The sequence below is a fragment of the Rhinolophus ferrumequinum genome, chromosome 12, assembly GCF_004115265.2.
Source record: "Rhinolophus ferrumequinum isolate MPI-CBG mRhiFer1 chromosome 12, mRhiFer1_v1.p, whole genome shotgun sequence".
NCBI classification, from domain to species: Eukaryota; Metazoa; Chordata; class Mammalia; order Chiroptera; family Rhinolophidae; genus Rhinolophus; species Rhinolophus ferrumequinum.
In genome coordinates, this window is record NC_046295.1 from 65344538 (window position 1) to 65361083 (window position 16546).

A 16546-nucleotide genomic window follows, 5' to 3' on the forward strand; every position below is an offset into this window, starting at 1 on the left:
AAGGTGAAGATTCTGTGACAGCTCTGTGCAGCTGGGCTAGGGAAGGGGACAAATGGATTCTTTTTAAAGTCTGAACCTGGGGGGCACAGGGCCCAGAGTTTGGCATCAGCAAACAGTAACTTTCTCTAGTTTTGGCTCAGTCCCCGCTGGGCAGTCCTGTGGTGTTGCCTGGGCTTGCCGATGTGGAATTAGAGGCGCTAGTTCCAGGCTACCCCTGTGACCCCAGTCACCGTATGGGTTGGGGCCTAGCATCCCTGTCCTAAGGCCAGCCCTGATGATTGGATCATTTGTCAGCTTGGGGTTTGCAATAATCCCTCAAGACTCATACTCTGGTACCATTTACCAAGTCACTCAGGTCTCTGGTGCGTGCCCCCCACAGCAGCCCTGGGACAGGCAAGGCAGCAATCTCTATCTTCTCCACTCTGCAGTGGAGAACACTGGCTCAGAGCGGGAAGGAGCCTGTTCAGGGTTGCACAGCCAGTCCCTGGGGAAGCTATTGCTCAAGTTCAGGCGTGTTACCCAGCTCAAATCCTGAGAGACCGAGGATGGGGATGGGTTCTTTCAGCAAAGGGGCCAGGGCCTGGCAGCAAAGACCACCCCCCACTCCCTCAGGACCAGATCAGACGAGGAGCTGTGTAATTACATCCATGCATCTCTCCACCTTCCCCCAGCCCTACCCCCGTTCTGGTCTCAGGCTCTTTCTACTCTTCTCGATGCACCTTCCTGAAGAGGCAGGAAGTGGTTTAAATGATTATGGTTTGAGTGTTGCCCCAAGAGATACACTGGGATGGGTGGTCACTTATGGGGGACGTCGACTTGTTTTTCTCACCCTGCTCAGTGAGAAGGGGCACAAGGTAGGCGGAGGAAGCAAGTGTGAAACCTTCTGAGCTGAGTTTTTCCTCTGAGGCTGTGGACTTGGCGTTGGTGGGGAGCTTCCCCGAGACATAGCTGGGGTCAAGCCACCTGTTCAGCCCCTGGCAGCCAGGACGGGGGGTGGCAGGAGGAAGCCTGGGTCCCAGGACGTGGGCTGGCCATGCAGGGCCAGGACTGGGGGTGGCGGAAGGAAGCCTAGGCCCCAGGACGTGGGCTGGCCATGCAGGGCCAGGACTGGGGGTGGTGGGAGGAAGCCTGGGCCCTAGGACGTGGGCTGGCCATGCAGGGCCAGGACTGGGGGTAGTGGGAGGAAGCCTGGGCCCTAGGACATGGGCTGGCCATGCAGGTCCGGGAGGGCAGGTCAGCTGCCCACCTGGCAGCAGGAGCTCTCAGAGGGGACAGGGGTGTGTGGAGCATGAGTGCTCCAGAATTTGCCTGCTCACACCCAAGAATCCCGGACTTTTTGCTACCCTCTGTTTTGCTCCTCTGCCCATCAGACTCTGTTGGCAGACTTGTAGGCCACCCCTGTTCAGTGTGAGGGTGTGTGTCCAGCAGTATCTCCTTAAAGAGGAATCCCCTGCAGCTTTCTGCTCTCTTTCCTGGAGCGGCTCCCACGCCCCTCTTCCTCTCCTTTTTCTGATTAGAATAATTTGTGGGTTGGTGGCCAAGGCAGGAGGACCTCTTAGCTATGATCAAACCTAGGATTCCCAGACTCCCTGAGGCACCTGATGAACTTGCTTTTTCAAAGGGAGGAATTACAACAACAAGAAGCACCACCTGTTAGCAGCTAACTTTCATTGTGCACGTAGAGGTTGCAGGCCCTGTTCTAAGGGTTTTACTTAGAGCATCAATTAATCCTCACAGCAACCCAGTGAGCTTGGTACTGTTATTGAGGAAATCAAGGCTCTGGGCAGGGAAGTGAGTTGCCGAAGTCACCAAGCTAATAAGCAGAGCAGTGCCATTTGGGCACAGGCATCTGGCTTCTGCCACCGGGCAGTCGCTGCTCTGCTCCAATTGATTATTCTAGGTAAGCCCCATGTGGTCAGATCTTCTGATTTTTCAAATGTGAGAGAATTCCTGATTTTTAAAAGTATGAGGCCAGATTGATGGGTCTGATTTGGTTCCTGGGTCACCAGATGGGGACGGCAGCCTGCATCACAGTTGGTGGTTCCCAGCTCCATCCAAGCCCTGGGGTTGCTTGTTTACGTGTCAGTATCTCTCATAGATTGGGAGGGAATTCCTTGAGGTCCGAGAGCCTGCTGCAGCCTCCCGGGGTTCTCTGCACCTTGCACAAGGCATGGCACATAGCAGATGCTCACAGTAAATGGCTGTCGACCGAGTCTGTTCCCCGTTTCTGTGGAGGGGATGCCTTTGCAGGGGTGACGGAAATGCCTCATGGTTCCTCCCATCTCTGTTGCACAGAATCAGGGAATCCCAGTAAAGGGAAGTCCTACACAGGCCTGGGGAAGAAGTCCCGGCTGATGAAGACGGTGCAGACCATGAAGGGTCACGGGAACTACCAGAACTGCCCGGCCATGAGGCCACACACCCCACACTCGAGCTATGGCACCTACGTCACCCTGGCCCCCAAGGTCCTGGTGTTCCCCGTCTTTGTTCAGGTGAGCTGGTGGCTGGCTTCACGGGAGGTGAGAAAGAGGGGGGTCCTTCCCCCCAGGACTCAGGTAGGAGGGGAGGAAGAGGGGGGTCCTTCAGGTAGAAGGGGAAAAAGAGGGGTGTTCTTCACCCCGGGACTCAGGGATGGTGCCTCGTTCCAGGATTGGGGGCCTCCTTTATGGAAAGACAAATAGCTTCAGGTGCTCAGGATTCGGGGGGTTATACTGAGGGAGCACAGGTCTCCAGGAGGGGAAACAGGAGAGTGGGGGCAGGGAAGCCCAGCAATAAGGGGGTCCCCTCCCTGCCCCCCTGAACCTCCCCTTTCTCTGTGGACAGGGCAGGCTCACTATAGCTGCTGTGTTGTTACAGGACCTCTGAGTTGAAGCTCCTGCTTTCTGGCGCATCCAGTGGTTTGTTGTTTGGAAATGATCAAGGGAGAGACTGGAGATCTGGCATCTCCTCTGGCCTCCTGGGTCTTGGCAAACATGTCTGGCTAGTAGTAGCTACTAGCCTGAGATTCACTTAGATCTCCCTTCTCCTGCTTTTCCCTCTTCTTCCCTCTCTGCCTCCCCATTTCCAAACCTTCATTTATTCCATCACCCGGATATAACCCGTGTGAGCATTTAGGTGCCTTTGTGTGTGTGCTTATATACAGTAAAAGAAAAACACGTCTTATTATACATTTTCTATCCTGTCGCTTTTTTTGAATATGAAAATTTCAGCACGAACATTTCCCACATTACCAAATACTCTTTGAGCCTGTGTTTTGTAGTGATTGCACACTATCCTGTTATATGGATGTACCATATTTACTTAACCAGTGCTCTGTTCAGACACTTCTGCTATGTCTACTTCTTTTACTATTATTGTAAATAATTCTGTGATGAAAATCCTTGTGCATGAATTGCCTCTCTGCTTATTTTCCTTGGAAGAGATTCCTAGAAGTGAAATGACTGAGTCATGGGTCATAAACATTTTAAAGGCTCTTTATGCATGCTGACAAATTGCTTTCCATAAAGACTTGATTAGTTCATCCCCTCATCAGCAACGTAGAGGTGACGTGGTCCCAAGGGCTTCATTTCTGACCATTATTTCCTTCTCTGCTATTCCTGGCATCCCATTCTAGACCTGTCACTGTCTAGTGGGCCTTAGAACTCGCAGTTTTTAGGACCCAGTGCCCCTCTGGCCGGTGACACACCTTCCCCGGACAACTCCCTCAGTAGGGCCTGCCCTTTGCCTTTCTCTTAGTCTCTTTCTTGGGATGTAACCACAAAGGTCTTGGCATTCACGGGGATTATTTTTTGCTTTCATTGTTAAATTTTTTACAAAAAAATTAAAATTTTGAAAAAGTGATAAAAACTTTAAAATTGTAAAATATATAAACCCAAAACGGCATCACACTTAAATGTACAATTTAACAAAAAATTATAAAGTGGATATCCACTAAGGTAAAGAAATAGACCATGGCCACCACCCATGCCAGAGACTGCGTATGTCTCTTCTTGATTGGAAGGCCCTTCTCCCCAGCAGACATGCGCACTAGCCTGACTTTATGGTACTCATTTCTTTGCTTTTCTTTAGTTTTACCGTCTATGTGTGCTTTCCTCACCATGTTTGGTTTGGCCTCTTTTTGAATGTTACTGAATGAAACCATACCGCATATATTCTTTTGGGCCCTACTTCCTTTGCTTCACATTATTTGTAAGATCCACCCAGGTTGCTGTGTGTAGTTGACATTTATTTCATTATCTTTTCTCCAGAACCTTGCTTGATGTCAGGTGCCTGGAAGCCATGTTATTTATAAATGTGCTTTCATGAGGATAAGCTTTGCTGGGTAGTCCAGAGCTTAGGGAGCTTTCTCTGCGCTGGGCAGGAGGTGGGGGCTCCTCAGTAGGTATGGGGCAGGGTGATGGGGTAGGGGGAGGGGTCTGGGTGAGAACTGGTTCCTGGGAATTGATAGCTGAGGAGTGTGTATGAATGTAGAGCAGGGACGGGCCTGGCTTTGAAGGGAATCCGGCATATTTTGATATCCTGAGACCTCTCTGGGGATATCCTGAGAGCCTGGACCTAACAGCAGGGACCAGCTCGTGAGGACAGATGGGGGAGTATGGGCCTGGGAAGCCCCAAGAGCCCAGTATAGTGGGAGAGCCGAGGGGAGGAGGACTGCTACATGTGGTTGGACTTCCTGCCAGAGCGTAGCTCTCACGGTGAGGGCTGGTGGTGAAGGTGGCAGCAACAGTTCCGCCCAGGACAAAAGCGTCTGTCTTTCTGTTTCCATCTGCGTCTGAGGGGGTGTGTGGTTTCTTGGGTTGTGAGGAGGACTGGCAGTCTTTTCTGTGTCTTGCTTTGCCAAGCCATCTCCCCCGACCCACAACCATCTCCACGAGGCCTCTTTGAACGGCCCACTTTTTTTTTTTTTCAGCCTTTAGATCTCTGTAACCCTGCCCGGACCCTCCTGTTGTCAGAGGAGCTGCTGTTGTACGAGGGGCGGAACAAGGCTGCCGAGGTAAGGCTTACACACCGTTCCTGGTGGCGTTTCCTGGTGGGCTGCATCGGCCATCCTTCAGGCCCCTAACTTTTCTCTCTTCCTAATGGTCTTAGAATTATATAAGCTTGGGGTAGGAAAAAAGCCCTGAAAAGTCTTCCATCCCCCTTCATGCCCTCCTTACCAAATGGTGACCCCACTTTTTCTTGTACATTTCCAGTGATGAGGAACTCACCCCCTCTCAAAGCTGTTGAGTCCATCTTAGATAGTTAGAAAGTTTTCCCAGCCACTAAAGACTTCCCGTTGTTTATCCCAACTTCCTCCAAGGAGCGGAGAGATGGCCCTTCCCTCCAGCTGGTGAGTGCCTTTGTAGGTGAGAATTTTAGAGGAGCATCACTTAGCAGGTTTTCTGGGTCTGCATTAACTCACGTCCTAACTCCTTTTCTAAGGGGTAAGTCTGTTATTTCTCCTGGGCTTTAGCTCTGCCAACAGAGGCCTGGGTGTGGAGATCAGGCCCCTCTTCCGGGGAGCTGGCCCTGGCTGATGTCTGACGGGGGAATTGCACTCACCCACACAATCCCCAGAGCTGACCACGCTCCAGCGCAGTCCCGTGAGCTTACATCTACGGGAGCACAGAAGTTGGAGCGCTGGGATCGTCAAGGCTACCTAGGGGCCTTGCAGAGAGGGGCAGGGCCTTGCTGCAGATCAGGTCCTGACTGAACACGGGCAGTGTGTCTTGGACTGTATTGAGGGTCCGCTTGAGGTAGTGTGGAAAGATCAGGAAACGCGAAGGCAGGAAGCGTGTAGCCAGCTCCTGCTCAGCTGCTGGCTCACTTGTGACTTCTCCCTTCTTCCTCAGTCTTCTCATCGGAACGGTGGGTGTGTTGTATGTTGGAGGCAGCTGAGATCGGCTGATCTCTAAGGGCCCGTTCAGCCTCAGCATTCTGGGACATTATGTGTAATTGTGGTTAAAGCAGGAGGCTGCTTTTGTTTTGTTTTATGAACAAGCAGACCAGAACTCATATAGTATTCCCAGTGAGCTCTTTGAAGGGAGCCTGCGTGCCGATTTCTACCACATGGGCCTTGCTCACTGCAGCTCTGGACCTTCTCTTGGGAAACTTTCTTAAGAACCTTGGCATATTTTCTGAATTGCCTCCGTGGGAGTAAATCTTCATTTGCTGAGGGGGATTTGAGTTTTAGGAACAAGAAGTCACTGGGAGCCACAGCTCCTTAGTGAGTAAGGGTGTGGTGAACCTAAGGTGGCCAAGGGTCAGAAAGCGAGGTGGGGCTACACAGTCAGAAGATTGGGAAGCGGGCACTGAGAAATGACAGCCACCCTGAAATCCATACATATGTCTAAATTTGCTCTTTTGTTTGTCTGCTCACCATTGAGTCTGCAAACCGTGAGCACGTGCTCTGTTACCCTCTCTGCGCATGCATTTTACATACTAGATATCAGCTCTTGTAGCATCCCCAGGACAGGCACCGTTGTCCCCACTCTATAGATGAGGAAACTGAGGCTCCAGGGAGATTAACTGGGACCTGAAGTTCTCAAGGCTTGTAAGGGACGGAGCCAGGATTAGTACTCATATCGCTGGCTCTGGCTCAGCCGGGCTTTCCATGGTCCCATGCTGCCTCTGGCCAGTTTGTTTACAAACAAACTAGCAAATGCAAGCTGAAGCCATAGCCTGATTACAGTCTGTCCCCAAACTCTTTGCCTTGTGGAGCTTGGAGCCTTAGAACAAAGAGACCCTCTTTTGAAGATTGAAAGAAGTGATTTGAAGACAAGCAAGATAAATATATTTCTTTTTCTTCAAGTATGCTAGGAAGTATGTTTATCTTAGTATCCTGTCATGTTATGCAGGCCAAAAATATAAACCAGTCCAAGAGAGGCTTGGATAAATTTGTAGAATTGCAGTGTTGCTTAGTCCTCAGGAGCTGTCTGTTCTGAGTGCAACTCTGGAACTTCCAGCTGATGGTTTTCCAGCCAACTCTTGAGTCTGAAGAGACAGCCCCCTCCAGGCATTGGTTTGGTTACCAGAGAGTGCTAACTTGTAGAAAGTTCTCTCTTACATTCAACAGGAATCTTTATTTTTGGAATGTTCGCCCTTGGTCCTTGGTCCCGTCTCTGCTCTGAGCGCGCTCCGGTTTGCTAATGTCTCTGAGCTGATCCAGACCCACACCAGGAACTGCCTTCATTACACACCCTCCCAGAAGTCACAGGCTTCATTAATGTGCCCTGAGATCAAATCGGAGTAACAGAGGAGCCTCATTTCTATATTCAAACACTAGTTACTGGGCATCACAATGTAGCCAGGCCCTGTGTGAGAGTTTCCAGGGCTACTATGGGCCCAAGACAGACACACCCTCACTTCACACACTGACTCATTGAGTTTACCATTAACTAAGGCCTCAAGGTCTTTTTTGCAAACCCTGCCTTAGGCCAGATTCCTGGAGGAAGCTTGGTTAGGGCTACTTGGGAGAAGACACCCTCCAAGTTGCAAGGATTCCCTAATCACGCTATCCCTCAACCCTTGACTCTGGCCAAACAGATGTGTCCTTGGAGCAAGTGTGGGGAAGACACCTAGTGGGCAGCAGGTAACTGGGCCATGGAGATGGGCCACTGTGGCTCCTGCTGGAGCAAGGTCAGCAGGATGCTGGTGAGATGGGAGAGGGGCCCACCTGCTCTCCCCTGGCACGCTTGCCCCCTGGCCTTTCTTCCAGCTGTGTGCCAGCTCTGCCCTTTCCCTGACCTGACCTTTGGGGAAATTCTTCGTTCATGCCTTAATCACTTCCTGTCTAGACCACATTTCCAGTTCTGGGAACTGGGGCCAGAGCAGCAGCCTAGGGCTTTTCTCACCTTGCAGTTGGGCACTTGTCGTCCCTCCAGGCCTCTCTGGGCCTGGGATATGTTTTGATGTTTTTTAGGCTCCTGATAGACTGTCTCGTCCAACCGTTCCCCTGCCAGCTTCCCTGTGGGTCCACACGTGACCCTTGAGTGGGTCGGGGACCTTGAGGGTTTGCCTATGTTTGGCTGCTTTCGAGCCTTGTCCTTTCCACGACGTGGACTTCAAAGACCTCTCCTTAGGCAACTAACCCCTCAAATCCTTCTGAACTCTTGGATCATTTTTTTCTTTCCCTTAACTTCATTTATTTTTTGGTCTCCTTTGCTCTACTTTTTTTGGTCCCTGCTCGGATTCTTTCACATTCAGGGACAGGACAACTGTAGACATATTGCTGTTTCTCTGTATAGTGAGCACTGTAGGGTCAGCCAGACCTAGGCAATGGTCCCTGGCTGTGTGGCCTTGGACAGGTCACTTAACCTCTCTGAGTAGCAGGGTCCTCATCTATAAATGAGGGAGGGCAATGCTGAGGACCCACTGAACAGAAAGTAAGTGCTCAGCCAGCGGAGACTTCTGTTGGACTCAGTTGGGACAGGGCTGTGGTGGGAAGGGGTTTGGATAGAGTCATCACCGGGATCCCTTCCAGTCCGGGGTCCCTTCCAGAGCCCTCCTGTTTGGTCCTCTTAGAGGAGCCAGAGCCCCTGAGGGAGAGCCTCTGCTTAAGGATGACTCTTATTATCTCTGTGGCCCAGAATCCCTCACACCTCTGTGTTTGTGTTACTCACAAGAAGCCAAGCGGTCCTTTGAAAAATATTTATATATTAAATTACAAAAGTAACAGATTCTCATTGCAAAATAATGCAAATTAAGCAGAAATGTTTGAAGTAAAATCCACTGCCTAGAGTGAAGAGTGTGGTATCTTAGACATTTTAAAAAATGTTAACATATAGATAGATTTATAGTTTTGTTTCACAAAATTGGATTATACTTGTAGGTATTTTTGCGCATTGCACTATTGTGACTTATGATGGACAGGTTTCGGCTTCTGCTCGCATAGCTCTACTTTATTCTTTTAGTAGTCTCATCGAACCCCATCATATGAAGATGGCATAATTTATCTTCTCCATCCTCTCTTGACGGGCGTTTATTCCGTTTTTTTTCTCTTGCCCTTCTCTTGTTTATTTTACTATATTCTTTTTTCTGTGTCATTCTCACCCCCCCACTCTCATTAGTTTATGTATTTTTATTACAAAAATGTTGCTGAGAACATCCTTATAGGTTCATATTTATATAGCCTTGTAAATATGTCTGTAGGATAGTCTCAGAGGTGGAGTTGTTAGGTCATCTTTATCAGTCAGATAGCTAAATGTCAACGTGTTGGCTTTTTAAACTTCAACGACAGTCCAACACACACGCACTGTGGCCCTTGCTAGTGTGTGCCAAGCCCTCCTGGCTGGTGCTTCTTACTTCAGAAGAGACGAAGTGTCAGATTTTGACACCTCAAAGAGAAGTTCACCTAATTAATCATGTTTGGTTTTCTTCGGAGAGTCTAAAATTGGATTTTATTGCCCTGGACTACAGGCCACTGCAGGATTTACAAAGCAAAGAACAGTGTAATCTTTAGTGGCATTAGAGGATCAAGTGAATTTTTGTAGCACAAAAGTATGCTAAGCATGCCTGTTGGTTTACCTATAATGCCTAAAAATAGCTTTCTCACTTATTTTTGGAGCAGCTAGTGCATAAAAGAGATGAAAGTTATGTACATGTCTGTATTGGAGCGTAAGTAACTGGCTTTTTCTCAAACTGATGGCGCATTACTGTGGTTAAAATTACCCGCAAGGAATTTGGTAACCTCACTTCGCAGGGTGCCTCAATTCATAGCCTGCACAGAGCTTGTGAAAGGAGCCTGTGAGGGAACCAGGCAGGGTCTCTCCGCCTGTTTGCACAGAGGAGAAAACTCAGGGGACTTAACCAAGTTTTCATGGCTATTTAGTAGGATAGGAGCCTCATGACTTCTGATTCCAAGCCCAATGCTCTTTCAGCCAGATGTTTAGAGGATAATGCAAGCAGATGTGGGACATTCTGCAGCTCATGTGTGGCTCCAAGCCAAGGGTGTGGGGCTGGAGATTCCAGGGGCTTTTGGCCAGAGAGGTGAGCCTGTGGGGTGTCAGGCTGTGGAGAGGCTTTCAGGGGCCATCTGCCACAGAGAGTGAGGGTCATTTTCTGTTCTGTTTATTTTTTCCTGCTGTGCGGAGTGGATCTGTAGAAAACCGTAGGGCATGGGGGCGGTCTTGACTGCAGGTCAGGTCTCTGTCCTTGGCTGAGGCCACACGAAGTCTGCTCCTGGTTCTGCCTGAGATGATGACTCCTTACCTGGGTCTCTAAGGGAGGTTGTGGCCCTTGGCCTCTGGGACAGCTGAAGAGCCAGTTCTATGTGCTCTCACCTGACGCAGGTGACGCTGTTTGCCTATTCGGACCTGCTGCTCTTCACCAAGGAGGACGAGCCTGGCCGCTGCAACGTCCTGAGGAATCCCCTCTACCTCCAGAGTGTGAAGCTGCAGGAAGGTAAGTGGGTGCCAAGATGCCTTGGGCCTCCTCCTCACTCGCGCTGAGTCCACTGCTCTGGGCAGCCTGGATGCTCAGTTTGGGTCCAGTCCCTGGGGTGCTGAGCTGCCAGCTGTCCATGAGGCATCTGAGCACGTGCGGCCAGGTCCTGCCCCTGGGCCGGGGGGGGTCTCAGACACTGACGTTCCATTCTAGGCTGGCAAGCCTCCCTGTACACTCTGAGTTTTGCTGGGATGTTTCTGTTCCGGGGACGTTCAGGGAGGCTGTGGAGTAGAGTGGGAAGAGCTTTGGATTTAGACCTGTGCTCAGATTTTGGCCCTGTCCCTCCGTGCCTGTGTGACTTTGGGCAAAGTGCTCAACTTCTCTGAGCCTGTTTCCTCGTGAAAATGTGGGATACCAACAGTATCTCAGAAGGTTGTTGTGAAGATTAAATTAGGTCATATATGCAAAGTGCCTGACCCACACCAGGTGCCCAATAAATGCTAATTGCCACCACACTCACCACATATATCTGGGACAAGAGACCACTCTCCTTCTGCACTCAGCTGCGTTGCTTTGACCAGAGCCGGAGGAAGCTGCAGCACGTGTGGCTGGGGGCTGCTGAGCAGGAACACGTGGGAGCATGGAGTGAACCTCTACCCCAAACTTTCCATCGTGCCCTCCTCCACTTGGGGACGGGAAGCCAGCTGGGAGTATCTGCTGAGCGGTTTGGTTTGGCGCCTGAGGTCTCTGCTGAAGGGGCTCCATTTCCTCTCCCAGATTATGAAAACAACAACAGACCTGTTTGAGCACGGGTGACAGGGGCAGGGAGGAAAATATGACCCAGCGAAAGAATTCTGTTTTGACGGGTTTTGCTCCAGGAAAACTTCCTGCCTGTTTGCAAACCCGACGTGTGTGCTTGGCCCTTGCTGGCCTTCCTCCTTAGACACCGGGCAGTGTGAGAACCTCCACTCGCACTGCCCCGCGGGAAGTCACTTACAACTTCTTCTCCGCCTTTGGCTTTCTCCTGCCCGCTGACCAGGGCTGCCACTGAGGGGAAAAAGCAAGTCACCTCATTCGAGGCCAGCCCCTCCCCCGGGTCAGTGGTGAGGAGCAGCCCTCTGTGCATGTTCAGCTCAGACCCTGGCATTGCAGGGAGCTGCCATGGGAGGGGGGCAGGTGAGAGCTGCTGCCCTTGGTGTCCTGCTGCTGTGCCCTTTCCTTGCTTCCTCTACATGCCCACTATCGTGTCCCTTCCACCCACTGCGATCACACACACGTATGCCCTCACACTGTATAGTCCCTTCCTCTGTGCATCTGCTCATCTCCAGCTCAGACAGTCTGGGACCCAGTCAGCTGTGAGGGGGACACTGGCGGGCCGTGCTTGGTAACAGGCTGGTAGATTATAGAACCAAACCTTACCGGTGGGCAGTGCTCAGCCTCCTGCTAAAGGGAGGGAGGGAGAAGAAAGGGAAGCTCAAAATGGCTGTGCTTTGGGGAGGGGTTGGCATGGAAGCGACCAGGGCAGTGGAAGAGCTGAGGGTAGCAGCTGGGAGTCTGGGGTCTGGGCTCAGGTTTGCCGCTAACGTGCTATGTGACTTCAGCTGGCTCTTTCCCTTTTCTGAACTTCAATTTCTCTGCTGTGAAACAAGGGTTGGGCCAGTCTTTTGTGTTCCCTCCCAGTCCTGATGTCCCCAGACAGACCTTGAGGTGGCTGTGAGAAGCTGGACAGTGCCCATATGTATGTCCTCCCTCCCCTCCTGGAGCCCCCAGACCCAAGGTTTGAAATTAGAAGCAGGGTGAGCTCCATCCTCCACTGGGTGGTGGATGGTCGTGGTAGGTGCTGTGGGGCCTTGAGGTGTTGAGCCCATGTGAGTGACAGCCTTGCAGGCATGGCTTCCTCAGGCTGGAGACCACAGCCTCTCCCCACAGCTGGCAGGCTCAGGGTAGTCAAGACCAGCACTCCTCAGGAGAGATGACCATGCCATTAGAGCCCTGTGGGTTGGCATGAGAGAGGTGTGTGTATGTGTGCGTGTTCGTGTGTGTGCGTGTTCGTGTGTGTAAGTCTGTCCTGGGCTTGCTGGGCAGGTGATCGCGTGCACACATATTGCTTTGCCCTTCTCCAGAGTGCTGGTGAGCAAATACAGTGAACATGGCTCTCCAGGGAGCCCATGAGCTGCGGAGAGCAAAGGAAATGGCTCTGTGACACTGAGCACGCAAGGTGCACATTCCACCGCTTAGAATTCTTTCCAGGCATTGGCGGAGCCCTCGCCTCCTCCCCTTCCTGCTCCCCTGAGATGCTGGGCTTGTGGGTCGCGGGGGTTCGCAGGAGTCCAATGACTTCTGCAGTTGGATTTGGAGCCGCAGAGCCCAGTGTCCTGAGTCCAGGCGCCCAATTTCCTGCCTGATTCCCTTGTGCCCTCAGACACCCGCTGCGGCAGCAAAGGCCTGAATAAGGCTTTTAAGAGATTCATTTCGGGCTCAGCTGCAGCTTCTGGTGGCCGAATGGTCTCTTGTTAACGTGGCTCACACTCCTAGGTTTCTTTGGGGCAAAGAAGATGGTAAACAAGGAACACGCCCAGCCTTTCCTGCGGGCTGGGACTGGTGAGGGTTGTTCCCTGGCCTGGAGAATCTGCCCCACCCAGGGACCACGGAGTCCCTCGGGTGACTTGTCTGAATGGTGCTTAGCTCCTCTGGAGAAGCATACTCCCAGGGTCTAGCATGGGGCCCAGAACATCGTGGGGCACAAGGAATGTTTGTTGGGTGAATGACTGAATGACTGAAAGGAGAACAGAAGCACTGCTTCAGCTCGGGGGCCGGAAGTACACTCTTCCAGCTGGGCTCCTGCTGGTGGCCCCTTAAACCTCACCTGCCCTCCTCCTGCCCAGCTTCGCTTCCCCAAAGCTTCAGCGGGGCTGCCTGGCTGTGTAATGGGAACAGGCGGAGAGCTGGCGCTAACAATTGGGACATCTCCGGTCAGCCGAGGCCCATTGTGGTCTCTTCCTGCCTCTGCCGCCCACTGGCTTTGCTGCTCTTTGTGTTTCTGCCTCCCAGGCGGCCAGTATCCTGCCCACAGTGTGTCTTCCTGGCCTGCTGTGGTCTGTCAGGATGGCCTGGAAATGTCCAGCTGATTCTTGGGCTCTCCATCTACCCTGGGGAGTCAGGGGGCCCAGTCTTGGAAACTAAGCTGTTTAGGTCGCAGCCGCTGGAATGCTTGGCGTTAAATTTGGGTGACATTTTTTGAGCACATCCTCAGAGCCTACCTCAGGGCCGGCGCATGGCCTGGCACAATGACAGAGACGTAAACTGGTGGTGGGGGCAGAAGTGTGACATAATGGTCAGAACACAGGCTTTGGAGGCAGGCAGTCCTGGGTTCAAACCTCAGCTCTGCCGCTTTCTCACTGTCTGCTTTGTATATAGTTGTTTCCCTCCCTGGGCCTCAGTTTCTGCATCTGGAAAATGGAGACAACAACCCTGTTGGCTTGTCTCACAGGGTAGAGAGGGCTTGGTGAATGGCTGAGTTTGGGATCTCAGACCAGGCTGGCGAGGGCTCTGAGAAAATGACAGAGGGGTCAGACCTGGGCAGGAAAGCCCTTTCTGGGCCCTACCCAGCCCATGACTGGGGGACCCCTGCACGACCCACACGTTCTTTGGTGGGAAGCAAGGCCCACCCAGGAACCAAATGGCTACTTCTTACATTTTAAAATGGCCAAAGCATTTGGAGTGTTGGATGGAAACCCAAATGTGTGCTGCCTCCCTGTCCCTTTTCCTTGACACTCACCCCTTTTCCACACCCTGGAGAGTCCAGAGCTTGATTTAATGTTCCACAAGGTTTTCTGGTGGGGCTGAGGTCTCTCTCCGGGGTCAGCTCCCTTGCAGCCTGCATTCCCACAGCTCTGGCTCCCCCCTGGCACCTCCGGAGGTTTGTCATCCTTTCACGAGCCTCTGAGCCATGCTGAGCACTGTCCCCATCCCGTTGTTCCCTCCAAGTGCTGCCAGCACAGAGCCGTGAGGTGGAGGGGACTTCCGTGAAGGTTTGGGGTAATGCAGGAGGGCAGTGGAGGGCAGTGTTACAGCACAGAAAATTTAAGGCAGTTGTCATCCATCCCTCACCCTCGGGAACGTGTTCCGGGCTGCATTTCCCCAACCTCGCCTCCTGTCTTGGCTTTTCCCCACCTCTGAGAGCCTTCTCTTCTATCACTGCCAGCTTCTAAACTCCAAATTTCTATTTTCTTACATAGATCTTTTTGTATCTCCCTTGGCACTAGGGTCTTCTTCTGGAAAGTCAAGGAAAGTCCCAGTGTATTTTCTTAAAAGAAACCACCTCCGTTTGTTTCCATCCTCAGCAACAGAAGGAACTGGCAGGAGCTTTGAAATGACAGGTTCCTTAAACATGACAGATTTCTTAGGCAGGGCTCCCTCCCTCCCTACCCACCTCTAGGTGGGGACAAGTAGGATTCATTCTAAGTCCAAAATGAACCCCATTTACTTAATGCGCTTTTTAAAATCTGGCTCTGCTTGGCACCCCTGGCCCTAGGCATGATTTTGCCCAGGGAACTGCCCACATGCCTTCTCTGAGGGGGCCTGGACTTCACTCACACGAGGGCCCTCACTCTGCTTTTCTTAGGAATAGGCTGGACCCACTGTCTCTGTTTGTACCTAGCCACCTTTACTTCATAACACATCTTACAACTTCTTTGGTGATTGATTTGATCCAGGTACGTATGGAGAGGGCTACTTTGAGCCCAGCACTGGGCCTGCGTCCTTGAGGAGGTAGACGCATTTGAGAGGAGGGTGTATAGGGGTTCGGAGTGTGGGCTCTGGAGCCAGGCTTCCTGGGTATACATCTTGGTTCTCCCCCTTTCTACCTGAGGCTTGTTCCTCCAGCTCTTTGTGCCTCAGTTCTCTCACTGGAATCATAGGTGATAACAAGCCCTGCTCCACAGGGGGAGTAGTGAGGGTTGAGCTCTTACAGATAAAGCTTCTGGCACAGTGGTTGGCACTCTCAAGTTCTATGGCGCTTTGTGTTTGCTGTGCTGTATGGTTGCTTCCCTGCAACATGACAGTCTGCCTGCAGAGGTCTGTTGCTTGAAATACAGGAAGTTATTCGTACTAACCATCCCCGATCTGTACCCAGATGAGTGCCCATGGGAGAGTGCTGCCAGGTCGTGGGCAGATGGCAGCAGTCAGGGCAGGTATCCCGGAGGAGGGGTGAGGCTTCTTCGCCACACCTGCTAGCCCTTGAGCACAACTTGTGTTTCTCCATCTCCATCCCTTTGCCCATGCTGTTCCCACCTCCTGGTGTGCCCTGTACCTGGCAGTTTCATGCCCAAAGGGGACTCCTGGCTGCCTCTCATGGGGTGAGATCGCAGCATTCCTTGAGTCCGGCTGACATGCAGGCAAAGACCTTATAGCTGTGCCTCAGCTTGGTTAGTTAGTAAGTGGCATTTCCTCCAGGGAGTTCCCTGTCCCCTGTGCCTGCTTCTTTCTTTGTCTTTTTCCAGGAAGTACCACACACACAGCCCTCTGTGTGTGACAGTGCTCTATGCACCAGCAAACTACTGAGACTATAGCCAATTCTGATGCAAATCTTACTTTTTTCCCCAAAGGTTCATCAGAAGACCTGAAATTCTGCGTGCTGTATCTAGCGGAGGTGAGTCCTTCCCTCTGAATTTGAGGAGAGAGATCTGTGACCTGGTGTTTAAGGGGAGGTTTTAAGCAGGGTTCTTGTCCAGGGTTCTGATGCTTCCCCCACCCCACCTTGTGCAGGGGTCCTAGGCAGGGCCTGCATGGCAGTTGCCTCCCTGCCCCTGTAGCTCTCACCTCTGTGTAGAAGAGCAGCGGACATGAGAGTGCTTCGAGGGGCCAGAGGACACCGATCTCCCGCTTAGGACTTCCTGGTCTCTCCACAGTGAAGGTGTGGTCTGAGCTGTGCATCTCCATATTTATTGATCTGGGGGCCCTTCCTCTGGAGAGTGCCCTGATTCCTATTCCTGCTTCTTCCTCTTTTTCCAGGAAGTGCCACCATGACTCCTCCTAAGGGTCTCGCCAGTGTTTCAAACGGTCTGAACTTGATGGTATTAGGTTGGTGCAAAAGTGATTGCGGTTTAAAATGTTAAACATAGTAGCGAAAACCACAATTACTTTTGCACCAATCTGCTACCTTTACCTAGGCCAGACAGTACAG

The 16546-nt window shown here is 51.7% G+C and overlaps 1 protein-coding gene across 5 annotated transcripts in view; it reads left to right on the plus strand.

Annotated features, from left to right (window-relative positions):
* RGS3 (regulator of G protein signaling 3) overlaps positions 1-16546 on the plus strand; it is a 110827-nt gene that overhangs the window by 35636 nt on the left and 58645 nt on the right. For all 5 annotated transcript variants that reach the window (XM_033124072.1, XM_033124068.1, XM_033124070.1 and 2 more), the window contains 4 exons: positions 2296-2492; positions 4910-4993; positions 10269-10380; positions 15969-16012. In XM_033124072.1, coding sequence (XP_032979963.1) covers positions 2296-2492; positions 4910-4993; positions 10269-10380; positions 15969-16012 — 437 coding nt within the window. The remainder of the gene's footprint in view (positions 1-2295; positions 2493-4909; positions 4994-10268; positions 10381-15968; positions 16013-16546) is intronic.